This window comes from Psammomys obesus, unplaced genomic scaffold (genome assembly GCF_907164565.1).
Source record: "Psammomys obesus unplaced genomic scaffold, mPsaObe1.curated_primary_1811, whole genome shotgun sequence".
Lineage (NCBI taxonomy): Eukaryota > Metazoa > Chordata > Mammalia > Rodentia > Muridae > Psammomys > Psammomys obesus.
The window spans coordinates 28,597,329-28,614,664 of NW_026585504.1; the positions used below are offsets into that span (position 1 = coordinate 28,597,329).

Below are 17,336 nucleotides of genomic sequence, written 5' to 3' on the forward strand. Positions count from 1 at the left end.
AGAAAGAAAGAAAGAAAGAAAGAAAGAAAGAAAGAAAGAAAGAAAGAGGGAGGGGAGGAAAGGAAAGTCAGAAAAACAAAAGAAAGGAAAGGAAAAGAAAAGAAGCTACTTTTATGGGTAACAATACGATTCTCAACAAGCAATTTCCCTAAGCTTGCAGATATGGAGAGTGAAGTGGGAGGAGAATCTTGCTGTTCCAATAATCTTCTCAGGGCTCTAAACTGAAATGAAACTCTTCAACCACACAGGAGTTGGTGGGGAAGGTGGCTACTCCAGTTTGGGTTGGCAGATCTGAGGCTGAGGAACTTGGTGATGCACCTTTGTCTTGACTTGCTAGATGCTGCAAGTCAAGTTATTCGCTTGCTGCGAATAACACACTAGGAAACAGCGGTGTGAGCGCTAACTGCCAATCCGAGCACTTGTGACCTCCACACCTAGCCCCGTCGTCAGCCTGCTGCTTTGTTCACTGCTGATAATGAGACTTCTGCTGCTCTGTCTGGGAACAAGAGCCAAACAGACGGAAAACCACTAAGGGAAAAAGAAGTAGTGCACTAAAACAGGAACACTGGCTCTCGTTCCCTGAAATTTTCCAGGGCCTAAGAAAAATAGGTGCTTCCTCAGTTAAGCAATCATTCCTCCAAGCACAAGTCTTTGACATTACTTCCCCAAGGGCATGCCTTTGGTTTTTAAGCGCACAGAACGAGGCTACTCATGCTGCCAGTCTCAAGATGCTCGTTAATCCTTCATTTGTGTGACAAGTGTTTTGCTTCTAATGTGCAGCGTTCAGAGGTGTAGGCAAATGAAAGCGTCCTTTCCTATCGCTTCATAGTTGGCTTAAGAAAAGCAGCTACTGACATAGCTTCCTAGAGGCGCTCAGCATGGCCTCACTTCCTATAGCTCTAAAATTGATCTCTCACCCTCGAAGCAAGACAATGCCCCAAACAGTCAGGGCTAGCCTTGGCACTCTAGGTAGTAGAACCTAGAAAATAATAATCTGGATCCCTTTGACAAACATAGCTCCTGATAACAGAACAAATGGATAGGAGCGTATCTCTACTTCCCTGGTCACATGAAGCATGGCGATTTCAAATGTGGTCTCTGTGGCATAATATATTCATTCTCTTTCATGTTGATATGAAATTTTCTTCAGCAGAGTTAAATTTGGTGACACTAATGGTTAGCTGTAATGTTGTGGATGTATGCATTCATTCAAAAAAATACTTATTGAGATCCTACAATATGTCAAGTACTGGTCAGGCAGTTAACATATACTAACAGAGTATAGGGTCTCTGTTAATGTGATGATTGTTGTCTCCTGGATAAAATGAGGGACAGACAGCAAGCAACACCCAGATTAAGTAAGAACTTTACGTAGCATATGAAGGTATACTTAAAGTAGTATAGGATTATCTGGGCCTTCTTAAACAAGAATACAGAATTTAAAATGAAACACAGTACGAAATATTCATTTAGAAGAACAAGACATCACAATTTGCATACATTTCAAAGCTCACACAGAAGAACCACTGTAAGCATTAAAGTTACAAATATTTCCCACGAGTAGCTATCCAAGGTCCATTCTGTGATCACATGTTTGCATAGTTGTTTCATAACAGATTTTATTAAAAAGAACACACAGCACTTGGCCCAGGCACAACTGCCCTCACCAAAATCAGGGAGGAAGCTAAGATGGTCTCTTCCTCTCTGTCACCCGACTGATTGCAATTGTTATTGATTAGATAGGTTTCTCTTGATGTCATAACTGTTTAGTCAATTCATAAAGTCCATGAGAATTACATGTGAATTTTATAAAAACTTTCATCATTTTTTTTTAAACTATAATCTACAAAATGTGAATTTTCTTCAACTGTGTATTGTCTGGGTACCTTCCACATTGTCCAAAATAAATGTGTCTCTGAGCTACATACAGTTTGGATCTTGTGTCCAGGCAAAGGCTTTTGTGTTAAAGGCTCCATCCCAGGATAGTGCTACTGACAGGCCATGAAACCTTTAAGAGCAGGGTTGACTAATAGGTCCTTGACTGGACAGTGGGACTCCAGAAGCATTCTTGCTCCACCACGTTTTACAGACATGTTGTGTTATGCTTCCTTGCCACAGGGTCAAAACCTTAGAGTTAATCAACATGGATTGGAACTCCCAAAATGGTGAGACAGAATAGCCATGTTTTAAAATTTAGGTTGGTTATAACTCTGGCATTTGGATATAGTGACAGAAATATGACTAACATATCCCAAGCAGTTTTCCCTGAGCCATACCTCAGAAATGCCATAGCAACTCTGATACAACTTGGTACAAGGGAGAGCATGAAAAAGAAGAGGAAAAAAAAAGCTGGATTTAAAGAGGTAACAGTCTTGATTGTAGCTAAAATATATTGTGTTTACAAATTGTATAGGTGTACATGCTCATGTGAGCACCTGTATAATCAAAATAGGCCTCCTCGTGCGTGCTGTGTCTGAAGAACTTGGTTAAGCATCAGCTTCATTTACATGCTGTTCTGAGTAAGGGTGGGGGTGGTAAGTGCTACTTGAAGAAGAAACTGCTGTAGAGCAGGTGCCAGGGAGTGAGGTGGGCATAATAGTAAGTAGATGATCACACAGACCCTATTGGAACAATGGTTAGGAAGTGAGAAGGAGAGACAAGCAGGTAGGCTTGGAAAAAAGGCAATGTAACAGAGGAAAACACAGAGCAAAGAAAAGTCCACAGAAACAGAAACGTCTGGCATGCTCCAGGGGCAGTAAGGAAGCTACCGTGACTGCAGCAGAGTGAGAGAAGCAAACATGAAAAACAGACAGATAAAAGGCCAAGAAGAAAAAAAAAATGTGGCGTCACTGGAATGTAACAGTGGAGTCCATACAGGATGTGGCTCAGGGGCCATGGTGGGCATGTGGACATCACCAGACAACGTTCTCCCTCTTGTTCTTTTTCATGCTTCACTGAGTCCTCCAGGCTGGCTGGATGGCAAGCTTTTGAAATGTTCTCCTGAACCATCTTGCCATGAGGGCTGGGATAGCAGATGTACACAACCCAGCTTTTTTTAAGGCTGGATTTCAGGGACAGAGCTCAGGTTACCCATCAAGCTTATGCCACTAACACCTTTAACAGATAGCATCTCCCCACCTAGCTGACAGTTTTAAAAAGATCATTATGAGTACTTGTCTGGGAATAGACTATAGAGGCTAGGATAATAAAAAAGGTACACAACAGTGGCTAAAACCAGAATACTTTCCATGGGAATGATTAAGAACTGGTCAGTTTTTATTGTTTGTTCCAGAGTAGTGTTACTTGCTGATTGATGCTTGATAGTGGCACTGAGAAATAAACTTGATGGCTAAGCTAATATTGCTGAAATACGAATTCTGCATCTATAGATGTAAAGTAAGCAACATGAATATAACTTCACATGCAGTTTTTGTAAAGGCATGCCTATGCCAATAAATACCAAAATAATTTCATTGATTGCAAACGCATCATAGAGACAGTGAGTCAGATTTAAATTATATAGAGTTAGCTGACTTGGATGGGGATTTTTGAGTCAGTACCGTTCTTTGGTAAGATTTCTTGGCATCACTTACTATATCTCTTTCTGGGCCGTGGAAGCCCTTGTTCAGTGCCATTATCTGGCTCTTAATACTATACGTCTGGTTAAGAGCTAGCTGTTGGGGAACAGCAGGTTTCCTACTCTACCCAGTGGGCAGACCACCCAGGAAGCCCTCTATGGTGTGAGCAGAAGGCCAAGTGCCTGAGCTTCAAAATGCCTCAGGGTGTGATGCTGTCAAGAGGCAATAATAGAAAAATGACCCTGCAGCGTGCTGCCAAAAGTCACGAGCTGCACAGCAATAGGACTTACACTGAGAGGTCTGTGCAGATAGATAATACAGCCAAAAAAAAAAAAAAAAAAATCACCCGCTGTATTTCAGGTGGATATAATTTAAAATGTTGCAATAAACTTACTCGTTGTTTGCACTGGGGTCCTCTGGCATCAGGCACTGAAGTGAAGTAAGTTCCTTGAAGTAAGTTGACTGCTGGGGCTAGAGTGGCCCACACCTAAAACCAACCACATTCAGAGTCAAGACTCAAGAGCCGTGCATTTGAAGCTCTCTCCCAGACAAAGCTGGATGTAGGCTGCCTTGAAGGTGGTGGCCCCTCTATAGGGAAAGGCACTCCTTTCTGCTAAAGGCAACTGTTCAGGAAGAATGGAGCTGTCGGGGTGGGGGATGGGTGCCGCAGTCCTACAGAGATGGACCAGTTGGCGTGGCATCTGGCTCACACAATGCAGTTCAGAGTGCAGAACACACCGTCACGCGCCTGAGCCCCTCCAACAACCAGAATGGCTACTTAAGAAGAGAATCAAGTCTATGTTTCAGCAAAGCCTACCATTTAGAAGTACAGAAAGTAGATGGCTACCCATGAAATAAGATTTTAGGGGTGAGCTAAAAGATTTGAACCACAAGGTAGCCCCCCCCACCATTTTGTCAAGGAATAAAATTCCAGCTAAAGATTCACTCCTTTGTCCCAATTAAAGTACCTCAGACGTACAAGAGAAAACAAGATTCAGAATTATTACTTACTGATCCCATTATAGGCTATGATTGTCAATCTCAGCTCATTGAGACCATATTAAGGCTGGTGAACAAGCAGTCAAGAGTCAGCGGGAGATCAAATCCAATGGCCTCAAACAATACATCTTTCTTTCATCTGTCTTAAATAACGGTTCCAAGGGGGGGGGGGAACTGTCCAAAAAATTTGTGAAACTACCTTACCTTTAGAGAACATATACCCTAAGGGCAAATTTTGAAGAAATGGTAGAAATAAAAGCAAAGGATACCCGAAAGCCAAGATTGGGATAAGAATGACAGGAGAGCAAAGGAAAGTGGAAAATGGTTGTGAGGTTGTGAGTGTATGGCCTTCATACACTCCTGTGTTTGCATGCTTGGCCCATTAGGAAGTGGCACTCTTAGGAGGTGCGGCCTTGTTGATGCAGATTTGGCCTTGCTGAAGGAAGTACATCACCGTGAGTGAGGACTTTGAGACCTCAGCTGCTCAAGTCAGTAGTTTCCTGCTGCTGTCCGAGGATCAATGTGTAGAACTCCCAGCTCCTTTTCCAGCACCACATCCGCTTGCATGACACGATGCTTCTTATCATGATGACAATGGACTGTGACTCTGAAACTGCAAGCCAGCCCCGATTAAATTTTTTCCTTTATAAGAGTTGCCCTGCACGGTGGAGAGGAGGGAGGGAGGGAGGGAATGGGAGGGAATGAGGGATCGGGACACAGCTCGGGTACAGAGTTAATAAAATGTAACTGATAAGGAAAAAAAAAAAGAGTTGCCCTGGTCATGGTGTCTCTTCACAGCAATAAAACCCTAATTAAGTCATTGGTGAAGTCTGCAAAATGGCCTTCATCTGCTCCACAACAACCCTAGAAGGGCTGAATTGCTTTCTCTAAGTCTCTGCAGTTACATTCCATCAGGGCTTTTTCTCTCACTCCAGTTCTGTACTTAACTATGGACAAAGCAAAATGTCTAAAATATGGTGAACAGTCCTACAAAAAAAAAAAATCATCCTTTTATTCAATTATGATTCTCACCACAATTACTCTATGACTACTCTAAATCAACAGTTAGGCAATTTGTTGGGTTACCGTGTCCCCAGCCAGGAAATTTAATGAGCCTTTGTGATTAGACTTTCTAGAGGGGGAAAAAGAACAGGATTTTCACTCTGATCACATTAATTTAATGCCTAAATTTGTATTTAACTTGCATTAGAGTATCTGGTATTTGGTTTGTGTGTAATATGATGTATTATATACAAGGGTTTGGTCAATAAAAGGTTCCATATATTCCTTTTAACAGACTGCTAGGGAACTTTTGATGAGCCAAGCGTAGTCACACAATTCTACCTCCCAAATTTTATTAACGCTATTCGGTTTTTTTTTAATTGTTTTTTTTTTATTTGAACGAATATGCCTGTGACAGTATCTTTCCCCTAATGTGAATAGCTGCTTCCATTAACCAAAACTTATACAAGCACCATTTATAGAAAAGCATTTTTATCTTCAATAATCCATTTTCAGATCACAAAACTGTAGAATGCTAAGCAGGTTTGAACGTATCACTTCATTTGCAGATAGCGGACAATCTTCACGCATGTGCTATTTAGATAAAAGAATTCTGCTTGGAAATGCTGCTGATGAGTCAGACTAACATAGATGTCAATGGGTAATGCCGGGGAGGGGAACATATGTGGGCAGGGAGTCTTAGCAACTTGAGCATATCAAACACTCTGTGAAAAAGCTAATTGAGAGGTAAAAACAAATTAACTGCTATGGAGAAGGACAATCTCCCCGAGCGAGCGAGCACCGGCAACAGTAAGGTTCAGTGGTTCATTTAGTAAGAGTCACTGCTGGGACCATAATACAGCTCTGGCCCGTGGACTCTCCCTGCTGACTGCCCACCTGGCAATTCTCTGGGCACCTTCTAGGATGTCAGCGCTGCACAGGGAAAGCCTGTCTCATTACAACACGCGCTGCATGGGAGCTAATGCCAGCACCGATTGCTTTCCCGGGAGTCGGCTACCAAAGCTGTCTGTTCAGCGCGCGGGGAAAGAGAAGATTGGATCTTCCGGAGCGCAGAGATTTTCATCTGGCTGCAGATGCCTGTCAGCAAAAGGGGCCCTGGGAAGAAGAGCATGTGGGCGAATGTGGGTGAGGAAACTCAGGGCCCACTGCTAGTTGCTATCAGTCAGGAGTTTGGAGGGCACACGTATCCTCCGGAGCTTCACAGTGTTTGTTTCCTTACCTGTAAAATCAGGAACCCAACTGATCTGCTCCTGCGTACTCTCTGCAAGAGGAGTGATTACCTCTGTCACGTTTGGCCCAACTTTTAAAGACACTTCTCAAAACCACAGTGACAAATACTGTTACAACTATTTAATATTTTGAAATTCTGAACTAAGATTTCCTCAGTTATCAGGTGAAATGGAGCTTCTCGCGGCCTATAAACCCATGCTTTGTGTGAAATGGTCAGATAGGAAAGAGAGAACTCAAGAAAAAAACAGTGGAAACAATGACATAATATAAATGCGGAGTGAAGGTTAGAGGCCACCCCACCTCTTTTTAAAGAAACCCGGGATGGGTTCCATCTATCTGCAGATAGCAGACAGCATCGATCTCCTTCTAGGCATTAAATTGATCCACGGAGATCTAAATACGTAAATAAGCTTATTAATGCAAATAATCGCTCAGAGAGCTTTAAAATTGCTTACGTGACCTCAGACAAGGGATGCAGACCTTAAACAGTTTCAAGGTGGCTCTTGTGCTGTTTATACAGCTCATCTGATTGTCCAGGGCACGGGAAAGGCCAGGGGATGCCCTAAATAAAAGTCAGCATTCTTTATTCCATCAACCAAACTGGCCCATTTATAAAAATATAAATCAGTTTACAGCGCACAATGATGGAAATTTGGTATATGGCCAAGAAGAGTGACACATTAGCTTTGTCTTCTACTTACATGAAAATAATCACTATATTGGGCCCAGGAGGAAAAAAAAAAAAAACCTGTGTATAAGTCACTACAAAATTCTTGTGGTTTACTTTCTTATTGTAAATAAATGCCCACGTTCAGGCCTGATCCTAGGAAGAGCTTCCCTCGTTGCCTAGCCCGCTCTCATGCCCAAGTTTTACAAGCGTTAGGTGCCACAGAAACTGGATCTGTCTCCATAGCACTAAGCGGAAGGCAACCCAGAGAGCGTCAGTAGCCAATTGTGTGTGAAAGCACTGATTCCAGTGAAAAGACATTGCGCGCCCACCTTCCACTTCCCCCATGCCTTTCCCACCTACTCACACATCGCTCGCTCTTGCTCATCAATCCTCTGACACAATCACCCACCTTACTACCTGCTCCCCCTCCCACCATCCCCTACTGATTTGCTAATACCCTTTCCCATCAATCCTTTCCACCCGGATCTCTCAGGATAACGTTGCTGACAGCATCTCTGCGGGGGTGAAGAGTGGGAGGAGCTGCAGGCAAAGCATAGGACCAGGAAGGCGGAAGCCAGTGAGCCATGGCAACAGCAGATGCTCCTCTGGTGGCTAGGCATGTTGGCAGCAGTAGGGATATGGAGGGGGTGGGGGGCTAGGAAAATAAGAGAGTGCGTGGCACACCTGTTGCCTGAAGAGCCCGACACACGGTAGTACATAGAGGCGCAACCATTGAAGGCGAAGACATTAGGAATACTCCGCAAAAAAGATCATAAATTGAAGTAGCCACAGAATGCCAACAACACAGACAAGGGTACGAATTGTAGGTGCTGTGACATAAGGCATGAATATGGGGATAATAGGATTACAGCCCATACAACTCTTATCCTGAAATACCTCAAAATTGTTGTGTTTTAATTAAAAAGGAAAACGAGGACTTTCCCACAATGAGAATCAGTATCTGTACACTGTCCTTTAAAACTTGGCATAATAGTAGACCATGTACTGGCAAAAGTAAGACATGAAACATAGAAATGATGTGTCTTTTTAAGAGGTTCTACTGTTAAGGCTAACCTAAAAGAACAGGATGAGGATGAACAACTAGGTAGAGATGGTAAAGCATCATCTACAGTATGAAAACTGCCCTAGATTTGAACATTCTGCACCCAGTCCCTAGGGAGGACCAATATTCTGTGTTCAGATGATGGCTATTGCTGCTTATTCAGTTGCTTGACTTTAATTTTAATTTTTGTTTAGGTATATGTTACATATTGAATGTATTCCCCATACTCATTGCCCACACCCTTTTCTTTGTTCAACTCCCTCCCATTTGGCCACTTTGTTTCTTAACTATCTTACCTCTATTTTCATTTTATTGTGCATGATTGTATATGACTATAAAAGATCTAGAAACTGCAAATGGGAGAAAACATATAATATTTGTTTTTCTGAGCCTCACTTTAGATTACTCCAGAGTGGTATCCATTTTCCTTCAAGTAACCAACTTCACTCTTGGTAATGATAACAACCCCCTTGTATTTATAAAACACATTTTCACTATTGTTCCTCTGTTGATGGAGACCTAGGTTGGTTCCATAATTTAGCTGTTACAAATGGTGCTGCAGTAAACCTGAGTGTGATGCCTTGATGTGGAGTCTTTGAGGGTAAATATGAAGAACTAGTATACCTGGGGTGAGACAGAATCTTCTTGGAGTTTGTATTTCTCTGATTACTCAGTGATATGATTGTTCTTCATGTCTTTTGGCTATTTGGAATTCATCTTTTGAGAACTTTCTGCTCATTTAATTAGTCCATTGACTGAGTTGTTTGTGTGTTATTTTTATGATTAGTTTTTTTTTTTAAGTTGTTTGTGTAATCTACATACTAATCCTGTTGGGCGTGTAGTTTGCAAAGATGTTTCTGTTGGGCTATGTTTTTGTTTGTTTGTTTTTCCTTAATATTGCTTTGGGTCTTCAGTCTCATGGAATCATGACTCTTATGACTGCCTTTTTGTTGCTTCAAAGAATGTCTTTGAAATTTGATAGCAATTACATTGGATCTGTGGGTGATTTGGGGTAGTGTAGATATTTTAAAGAGATTAATTCTTCTAATCAGCGAATAGGTGGTTTTTCCCATTCATATTGTCACCTTTAATTTCTGTATCAATGTTTTATCATTTTGAGTGTATATATTTATTTCACCTCTTTGGTTACATTTTTTAAGCACTTTGCTTTTCATGATGCTGTTGCAAAAAGAATTGTTTTCTTAATTTCATCATTGGCTAGTTCATTGGTAGTATAGATAGAAATCCCATATTTTTGTGTCATGGAAATTTACTGAATTCATTGGTGAGTTCCAAGAGATTTTTGCTGACATCTTAAGGTTTTCTACCATTTATGACCACATCACTTGTGTATAGAGTTAATTTTACTTTTTCTTTTCCAATTTAGTTGCAGTTTGAAACATTTTTTGGTCTAATTGCTCTGACTAGTATTTCTAGTGCTCTGTTGAATAGAAGTAGTGAGGGTTAATCTCCTTTTCCTGACATCAGATCTTAGAGAAGATATTTTCAAATTGTTTCCACTGAGTAGGTTAATTGTAGGATTTTCATATATGGCCTTCACTGTATTGAGGTAAGCATTTATGTTTATTTTTTGAGTGTTTTTAATCATAACTGGATACTGAATGTTGTGTTTTTTGAGATATCAAGTGGCTTTTCTCTCTTACTTTGTTATAATATGTTACATACATGTTATCTTAGATTGATTTCTTATGTTGTCATCATTGAATTTCAGGAGTAAATATTATTTGGTTCTAATTTATGATATTTTTGTTGTCCTGTTGAATTTGACATGTTTGTGTATGATACAGAATTTTAAAATTTGTATTCATCAGACAATTGTCATGTATTGTCCTTTATCATTCTGTATTCCCATTTCTTATGCTGCCTTTGTCATAACTTGATATCATGGTCCTGCTGATGTTCTAACATGCATGCTCTCCTTTTTAGGTTTTGGAAGAGCTTTAGAATGACTGGTGTTAATTATACTCTAATTATTTAGAGAAGTTCATCTGTGAGGCTATTGCTTGTCTTTTGATAGGTTTTTGATAGTTGCTGTTTGTCCATTCAGCATTCTAGTTTTCCTTGCTTCAGCCTTAGTAGACAGAACAGTTATAGGACAGATATTGCCTCTAAGTTATCATATTGTTTATAGCAGGCCCAGATGACCCTTTTGTTTCTGGGGCAACTGTGGTTGTCTTCTGGCCACGGCACAGTCACACTTTTATAGTGAGCTTGAAGAAGCTGCAGTTGCCTATCCTGCGCGTGTTGAAGACTGGACCTTTCAACAGTCAATCATGGATATGGGAGGAGCTCATGGGGCCCTACACCTCTCTGTTGAACTATTAGCAACTACAGGATTCTCAGGAATAAAGAACAATGATCTTTGGGTGTGTACACACTGTGAGCCCTACAGGTTCCACTGAGAGTTACATAGCCATGGTCATGCAAAAGGCCCTGCTTAAACTTGGTGGGTCATTAAACAAAATGAAAAGACATGAACATGAAAAAGAGACCTGAGGGAGGAGTGTAAGTGATTTGATGATGGGAGGAAGAAAGGAAAGCATGGGGTGAGAGTAATCAAGATGCATTATATACAGGCATGGAATTTTCAAAGAAAATATAATCCAGTAGACATGGGAAGGGCCTGGTATGTAGCTCAGTGGCAGAGTGCTTCTAGTACATGGGAGGTCTGGGATTTACTCCTCAGTAACAAAAACAGACAAACTCAAACAAATGGAAAGGAAACTGATTTAATTCTCTGGAGAGATAAACAACTAATAAATCCTGAGGAGGACTAAGGGAAAAAAGAAAGGAAAATCAAATAGCTTCATAACTGAAAGTGGAAATGCTACCTTGACTGCTTCAGTTATTGATTCCTGAGGTTGTGCTGTAGCTTTTATGAAACAAAGTGACATAAATACACAAACAGAAAGGATTAGAAGGCTCATCACCCCATGGATTTTTATCAGACGTTTTTCTAAGACCAAAATGAATAGAAAAGATGGAGAACATTTTGTTGGCTGGCCATAGAAGTCCAAGAGACTAACTAAAACATTGCTACTCATTTTCCTCCAGAAGTTGAAGGTAAGACCCTATTTCTAAAGACACCATACACTTATGATCAAGGACATGGCAGAGGAATGCACTGGAAAGACTCCTTTCTGGAGACTAGCTCTTAAGTACAGGCAGGATCTATACAAGCCACCAAGGGAAAAAAAGGAATCATTAGTCCTACTCAACTGTATTGCCTACGAATAACAACAATACTAAAATGGCAATATAATCCCGAAAGGCACAATAGTGTCAGCTGTCTAATTTGACTAAAGTCCTGCTCAGTTGGAGGAAATTTATGCCTGGTACCACAAAGCTACAGTACTAACCTTGGCTTGTGAAGCCATCGACCCTAAAATAGAACTCACTACTGCCACTCTTATCAAACTGTTATGATTTCTCACTGCATTCTAAATGTTTATCCTTGTACCTACAAGTAAATGTAGCTAACATCCCTCATCAAAGAAGGTTTTTCCCCCCAGCAGAGATAATTACAGAGAGCCACAACTGCTTAGAATGAAGAGGACTAATGACTGTGGGATACCCGGCCCCAACTGTTATATCTACAACACAACCAATACACCTAAAGCTCAGGGAATATCACAGAAGAAAAGGCAGAAAGACTGTAAGATCCAGAGGACCAGGACAGGATGTTTACTGCAATACAGCGTCCTATATACAACAGGGAGGCTACACCCAAGAAATCTCAACGATACGGCCACACCTAAACGAGGTCTAAAAAATGATGATACCAGTTGGCATGCCAGTGAGGATTGGGGAACTATCATAAGACTTCAGCACTGGAAGAAGAGCTACAGGAAATTAATGACTGCTGAGAGAAGGAGATTCTGTCTTCTCCAAGAACAAGCCCCCCTGCTGTGTTAGCCAGTCCCACACTGTCAGTCCGAAACACATGAGCAACACAAAATTATGTAAGTACATCGTATTTATAAATTTATATGCACATACGTGATATGCTTATCATTAAGGAATACACACATACATGTAATGCTAATAATTAAAGAATAAGAATCCATGAGTATGAGAAGGAACGTGAAGAACACAGGAGGAATTAGAGACAGAAAAGGGAGAAAGAATGATTAAAAAAAATACAGTACTTACATACAAAATCCTTAAAGAAGAAATTAAAAATTACGGATGCATGGGTCACACTTAAAGATGTGATGGCAAATGTCCAACACCTGCTCAGAGTGGGATAGCTATGTCAGGCCTTCCAGGGCACAGGGGACACCATGCAGCAGAGTACAGAAGAATGTAGGAGGAGGTGGCCGGGAGGATTGCTGTGGAAAGCTGTGGTCTGGATAAACCATGACCACTGCCCTCATAAACTTACAGCAGCTGCAGCCACTTGCACAAACCTGCCCAAGAAAGATGACATGAAGATACGGGGCGCAGAAGTGCCAAACAATAATAAAACACGTAATGCTCTATTGCAGCTTTCACAGAGCCAACACGATGTGCCGGTTGATTTCTGCGTAGTCATACAGTTACAAATTAGAAAACAGGACAGTTCTGGCCTGAACATCAATTGATATTCCTATCCACAAAACAAAAGTAACACTACAGAGATAGGTCCATGTGGCTGTTCCTGTTTACTAGTGTCATGAGTGATTTCTTTGATAACTCAGGAAACAATTTTTGTGTACTTTTTGTGTGTACAAGTCACAATGTGAAATTTTACACTTTTAAATTTAATCTAAGTTGCAAAGGTGGTTATGGAGGGATGGGGAGATGAGAGGGATTGGGGTACATGATGTAAAATTCACAAAGAATCAATAAAAATGTTTTTAAATGTATTTAAAACAAAACAAAATATTTTGTCCATGTTTTATCCCAAATAATCAATGAAACCTTAACTCAAGTCCTCATTTTTATCATTTACCAGCCTCTGTCCTGTAGGAACTCTGAATGGTCAGTTTTGAGTTATCACAAGTCATGACTGAAAACAAACTTTGGAAGGAATGTATTGTAGCACATTAACAGAGAATTCACGCCACACCACACACATACATACTGTGCACACTAATAACTCTGAAAGAACAGGTAACAGTAAAATATAATCAATAATTTGAAAGAAATGGGCATTAGTTACCTTTTTATAAGATCAGTTCAGTTTTAAGTTCATAAATGCTTTTAATAACGGCAGTATTTGCCTGTAAATTTCATGGTTTCCCTGTTCTTAATAGCTGAGTGGTATTCCATTGTATAAATATACCACAGTAGGAAAAAAAAAATCATCCTGAGGGAGGTAACTGAAGAGGAAGTTTCTGGACTCAGTTTGGTCATGTGATATTTTGCTGCAAGCTGGGCACGTGATGTTTTGCACCCTCATGCCAGGGCCATGACTTTGACCAGCTGAGAACATCCCTGGGTAGGCTTTGAAGAGACGACCTACATAAAGTAAGAGTCGCTTTTTGGATCGACGTTGGCCTGCTGGTCTTTGTGCCTTGACACTTGACTTGACAGAGAGAAACATTCCCGAGAGCTTTTCTGGGCAATCCAACTGTCCTGAGGCTTTTTCTGACTTCATGTTGCTGCTTCATGCTGCTTTGGACTGGACTGCTGGTATCCTGACAACTGAGTCTGGTAATCTCCTAAGGACTCATAGACCCTATTCAGTAGAAAGTAAATAAAAGAGGACTACAGCTCTTTTCCCTATTAATCTCCTACCTAAGGTTGGTGGGGAGTTGAAAGGGAGGTAAAAGTACTTAAGAACCTTAAATAAAGTAGGTTTGGTGAAAAACCTAAGCCTACTGGTAACCCTGAAGTAGAAAGACACACATGGTATGTATTCACTTGTAAGTGGACATTAGCCATATAATATAGGATGAACATACTAAAATCTACAGAACTAAAGAAGCTAAACAACAAAGATGACCCTAGGGAAGATGTTCAATCCTCATTCAGAAGGGCAAATATGATAGACACCAGAAGCAGTAGACGAGACGGAACAGGATGGGGCCTACCACAAACATCCTCTAAAAGACTCCACCCAGCTGGGGATCAAATTAGATGCAGCGACTCACAGCCAAACTTTGGACAGAGCACAGGGAGACTTATGGAAGGAGGGAGATATAGAAGGACCTGGAGGGGACAAGAGCCTCACAAGGAGACCAATAAAGCCAACAAAAGCTGGGCCCATGATGGACCATAGAGACTGATGTATCAACCAAAGACCATGCATAGAGACCATACCTAGACTCCTGCCCAAATGTAGCCCATAGACAGCTCAGTCTATGTGGGTTCCCTAGTAAGGAGAGAAGAGACAGTCTCTGACATGAACTCAGTTGCCTGCTCCTTGATAATTTCTCCCTGGTGGGATGACCTATCCAGCCCACAGAGAAAGAGGATACAAGCAGTCCTGATGGGACCTGATAGGCTAGGATCAGACAGTAGGAGAGGAGGACTTCCCCTATCAGTGGAATAGGGAAGAGATATAGGGGAGGAGGAGGGAGGGTGGGACCGAGTGGAGATGAAGGAGGGGGCTACAACTGGGATACAAAGCAAATAAATAATAATAATAATAGCAAGAAGAAAATGAATGGAAAAAATAATGGCAGTATTTAACCAATGGTTCTCAAAATACTCAACAATTTAGCTATTGTTCACAGGCTGCTTAGAGCCAGCTTCTGGGCACTAAACCAGTTCTCCTCTAAGTAACAGGAGTAGAGAACATTGGTGTTTTCCAGATGATCTCCAGATAATTTTATCCAGCCAAACTTGGAAACTACTTCCTTAACGGTCGAAGAGTTGAACTTGGAGTTCTTGGGATTTAGAAGAATAATGCATGCCTTGAGATGAACCCGGTGTTACAAATGGGGAAACTAAATAGAGCAGAGGCAGAAATATATGGTGCTGAGCCTTCCCGCTTGGGGCTGGGGGTGGGAATTCAAAGCAAGAAAATGCATGACACGTGTGAGAGAGAATTCTGGATAGGGTATCTAACCAGTCTGGTTGGATACAGGATTGTATGTGCTAAAACCAAGAAGGTCTATAACGCATTGGGTGTTTTATTTAGCTGATTTTTAATACTCTTGTGCAGATTGTAGCTACTATATTAGATAGCACAGCAGGTTCTAACAAATTTTATACAACATGTTTTCTTTGCTTGTAAATTTCCTATTTGCTGGTGTGGAAAGAATTTTGAAGCATGCTGAAAAAGGGAATATGTGCAAGTAACAGTTCAGAGTCTGCAATTAAAATTTTACTGTCAAGATAGCATGCTAATATGATAAAAATTCTTCAGAATTAACAATGAATTTATGAGGAAAAGAAAGTTATTTTCCCCATGGCACTACAGCCAATACAATAGTGGATTAAAAGGCACAATGACACAAATGTCATTAAGGTGACCAAAATCCCTTGTCTAGTTTAGCTCTTAATCAATAGCAAGTTTTTTTTTTTAATGGAAAAGCACTTTATTTTTAAGTAGAATGAAATTACAGCCCTACTTTTTTTTTTGTCCTTCCCAGCATTTTAATCTTGAAAAGGTTTCAGCTTAACTTTGTAGAATTTCATTGCTACAAGGATTTTGCAGGTGTTGAGTAGGCCTGTTGGTTCTACAAATTTCTTTGTCTGATTGAGATTTAGCCTTGAGATAAGCACCAAGAACTTAAACACAATATTTCTAGAAGAAAAATTATAAAAGGTATTTATCTGTGCTGGCTTCTCAGCAGTTTAGAAATACTAGCATTTTCTTGTCTTCTCTTTGTTTTATTTTTTTAATCAATTATTACAGTTTATTCAGTTTGTTTCCAGGCTGTGTCCCTCTCCTTTGTCTCCTCCCAATCCCACCTTCCTTCCTCTTATCACTGATACATGAGGTCCTCATCCCCTTCTATTTGACCCTAGCTTATCAGTTCTCATCAGGACAGGCTGCATTGCAGGCAAATGGTGGGAACAAGAAAAGATTGTCTTGAGTGAGGTAACCTAGAAGCAGAAAGACACACATGGTATACACTCACTCATAGTGGATATTAGCCATATAATATAGAACAAACACACTAAAATCTATACTCCTAAAGAAGCTAAAGAATAAAAAAGATCCTAGGGAAGATACTGAATCCTCATTCAAAAGGACAAATGAGGTAGACATTGGAAGCAGTAGAAGACAGGGAACAGGACAGGAGTCTACCACAGATGCCTTTTGAAAGAGTCCATTGATAGAGGTATCAAAGCAGAGGCTGAGACTCAGCCAAACTTTGGGCAGGGTGCAGGTAATCTTACTTTTTAAATTTATTTATTTTTATTAACTACAATTTATTCACTTTGTATCCCAGCTGTAGCTCCTACCTCATCCCTTCCCAATCCTACCCTCTTTCCCTCCCTCTTCTCCTCCCATGCCCCTCCCCCAGTCTACTGATAAGGGAGGTCCTCCTCCCCTTCCATCTAAACCTAGATTATCAGGTCTTATCAGGATGGCTGCAATATCTTCCTCTCTGGCCTGATAAGGCTGCTTCCCCCTCAGGGGGAGGTGATTAGACCAACGGCCACTGAGTTCATGTCAGAGACAGTCCCTGTTCCCCTTACTAGGGAACCCTTACTTGGACACTGAGCTGCCAAGGGCTACATTGGTGCAGGGGCTCTAGGTTATCTCCATGAATGTTCCTTGGTTGGAATGTCAGTCTCAGAAAAGACCCCAGGGCCCAGATTTTTTGGTTCTGTTGCTCTCCTTGTGAAGCTCCTGTCCCCTCCAGGCCTT

The 17,336-nt window shown here is 41.0% G+C and overlaps 1 protein-coding gene across 1 annotated transcript in view; it reads right to left on the minus strand.

The window, feature by feature from the left end:
- Nucleotides 1-17,336, minus strand: part of Dcdc1 (doublecortin domain containing 1) — a 367,448-nt gene that overhangs the window by 203,361 nt on the left and 146,751 nt on the right. The window contains 1 exon segment of the mRNA XM_055602817.1: nt 9,649-9,657. Within this exon segment, the coding sequence (XP_055458792.1) occupies nt 9,649-9,657 (9 nt within the window).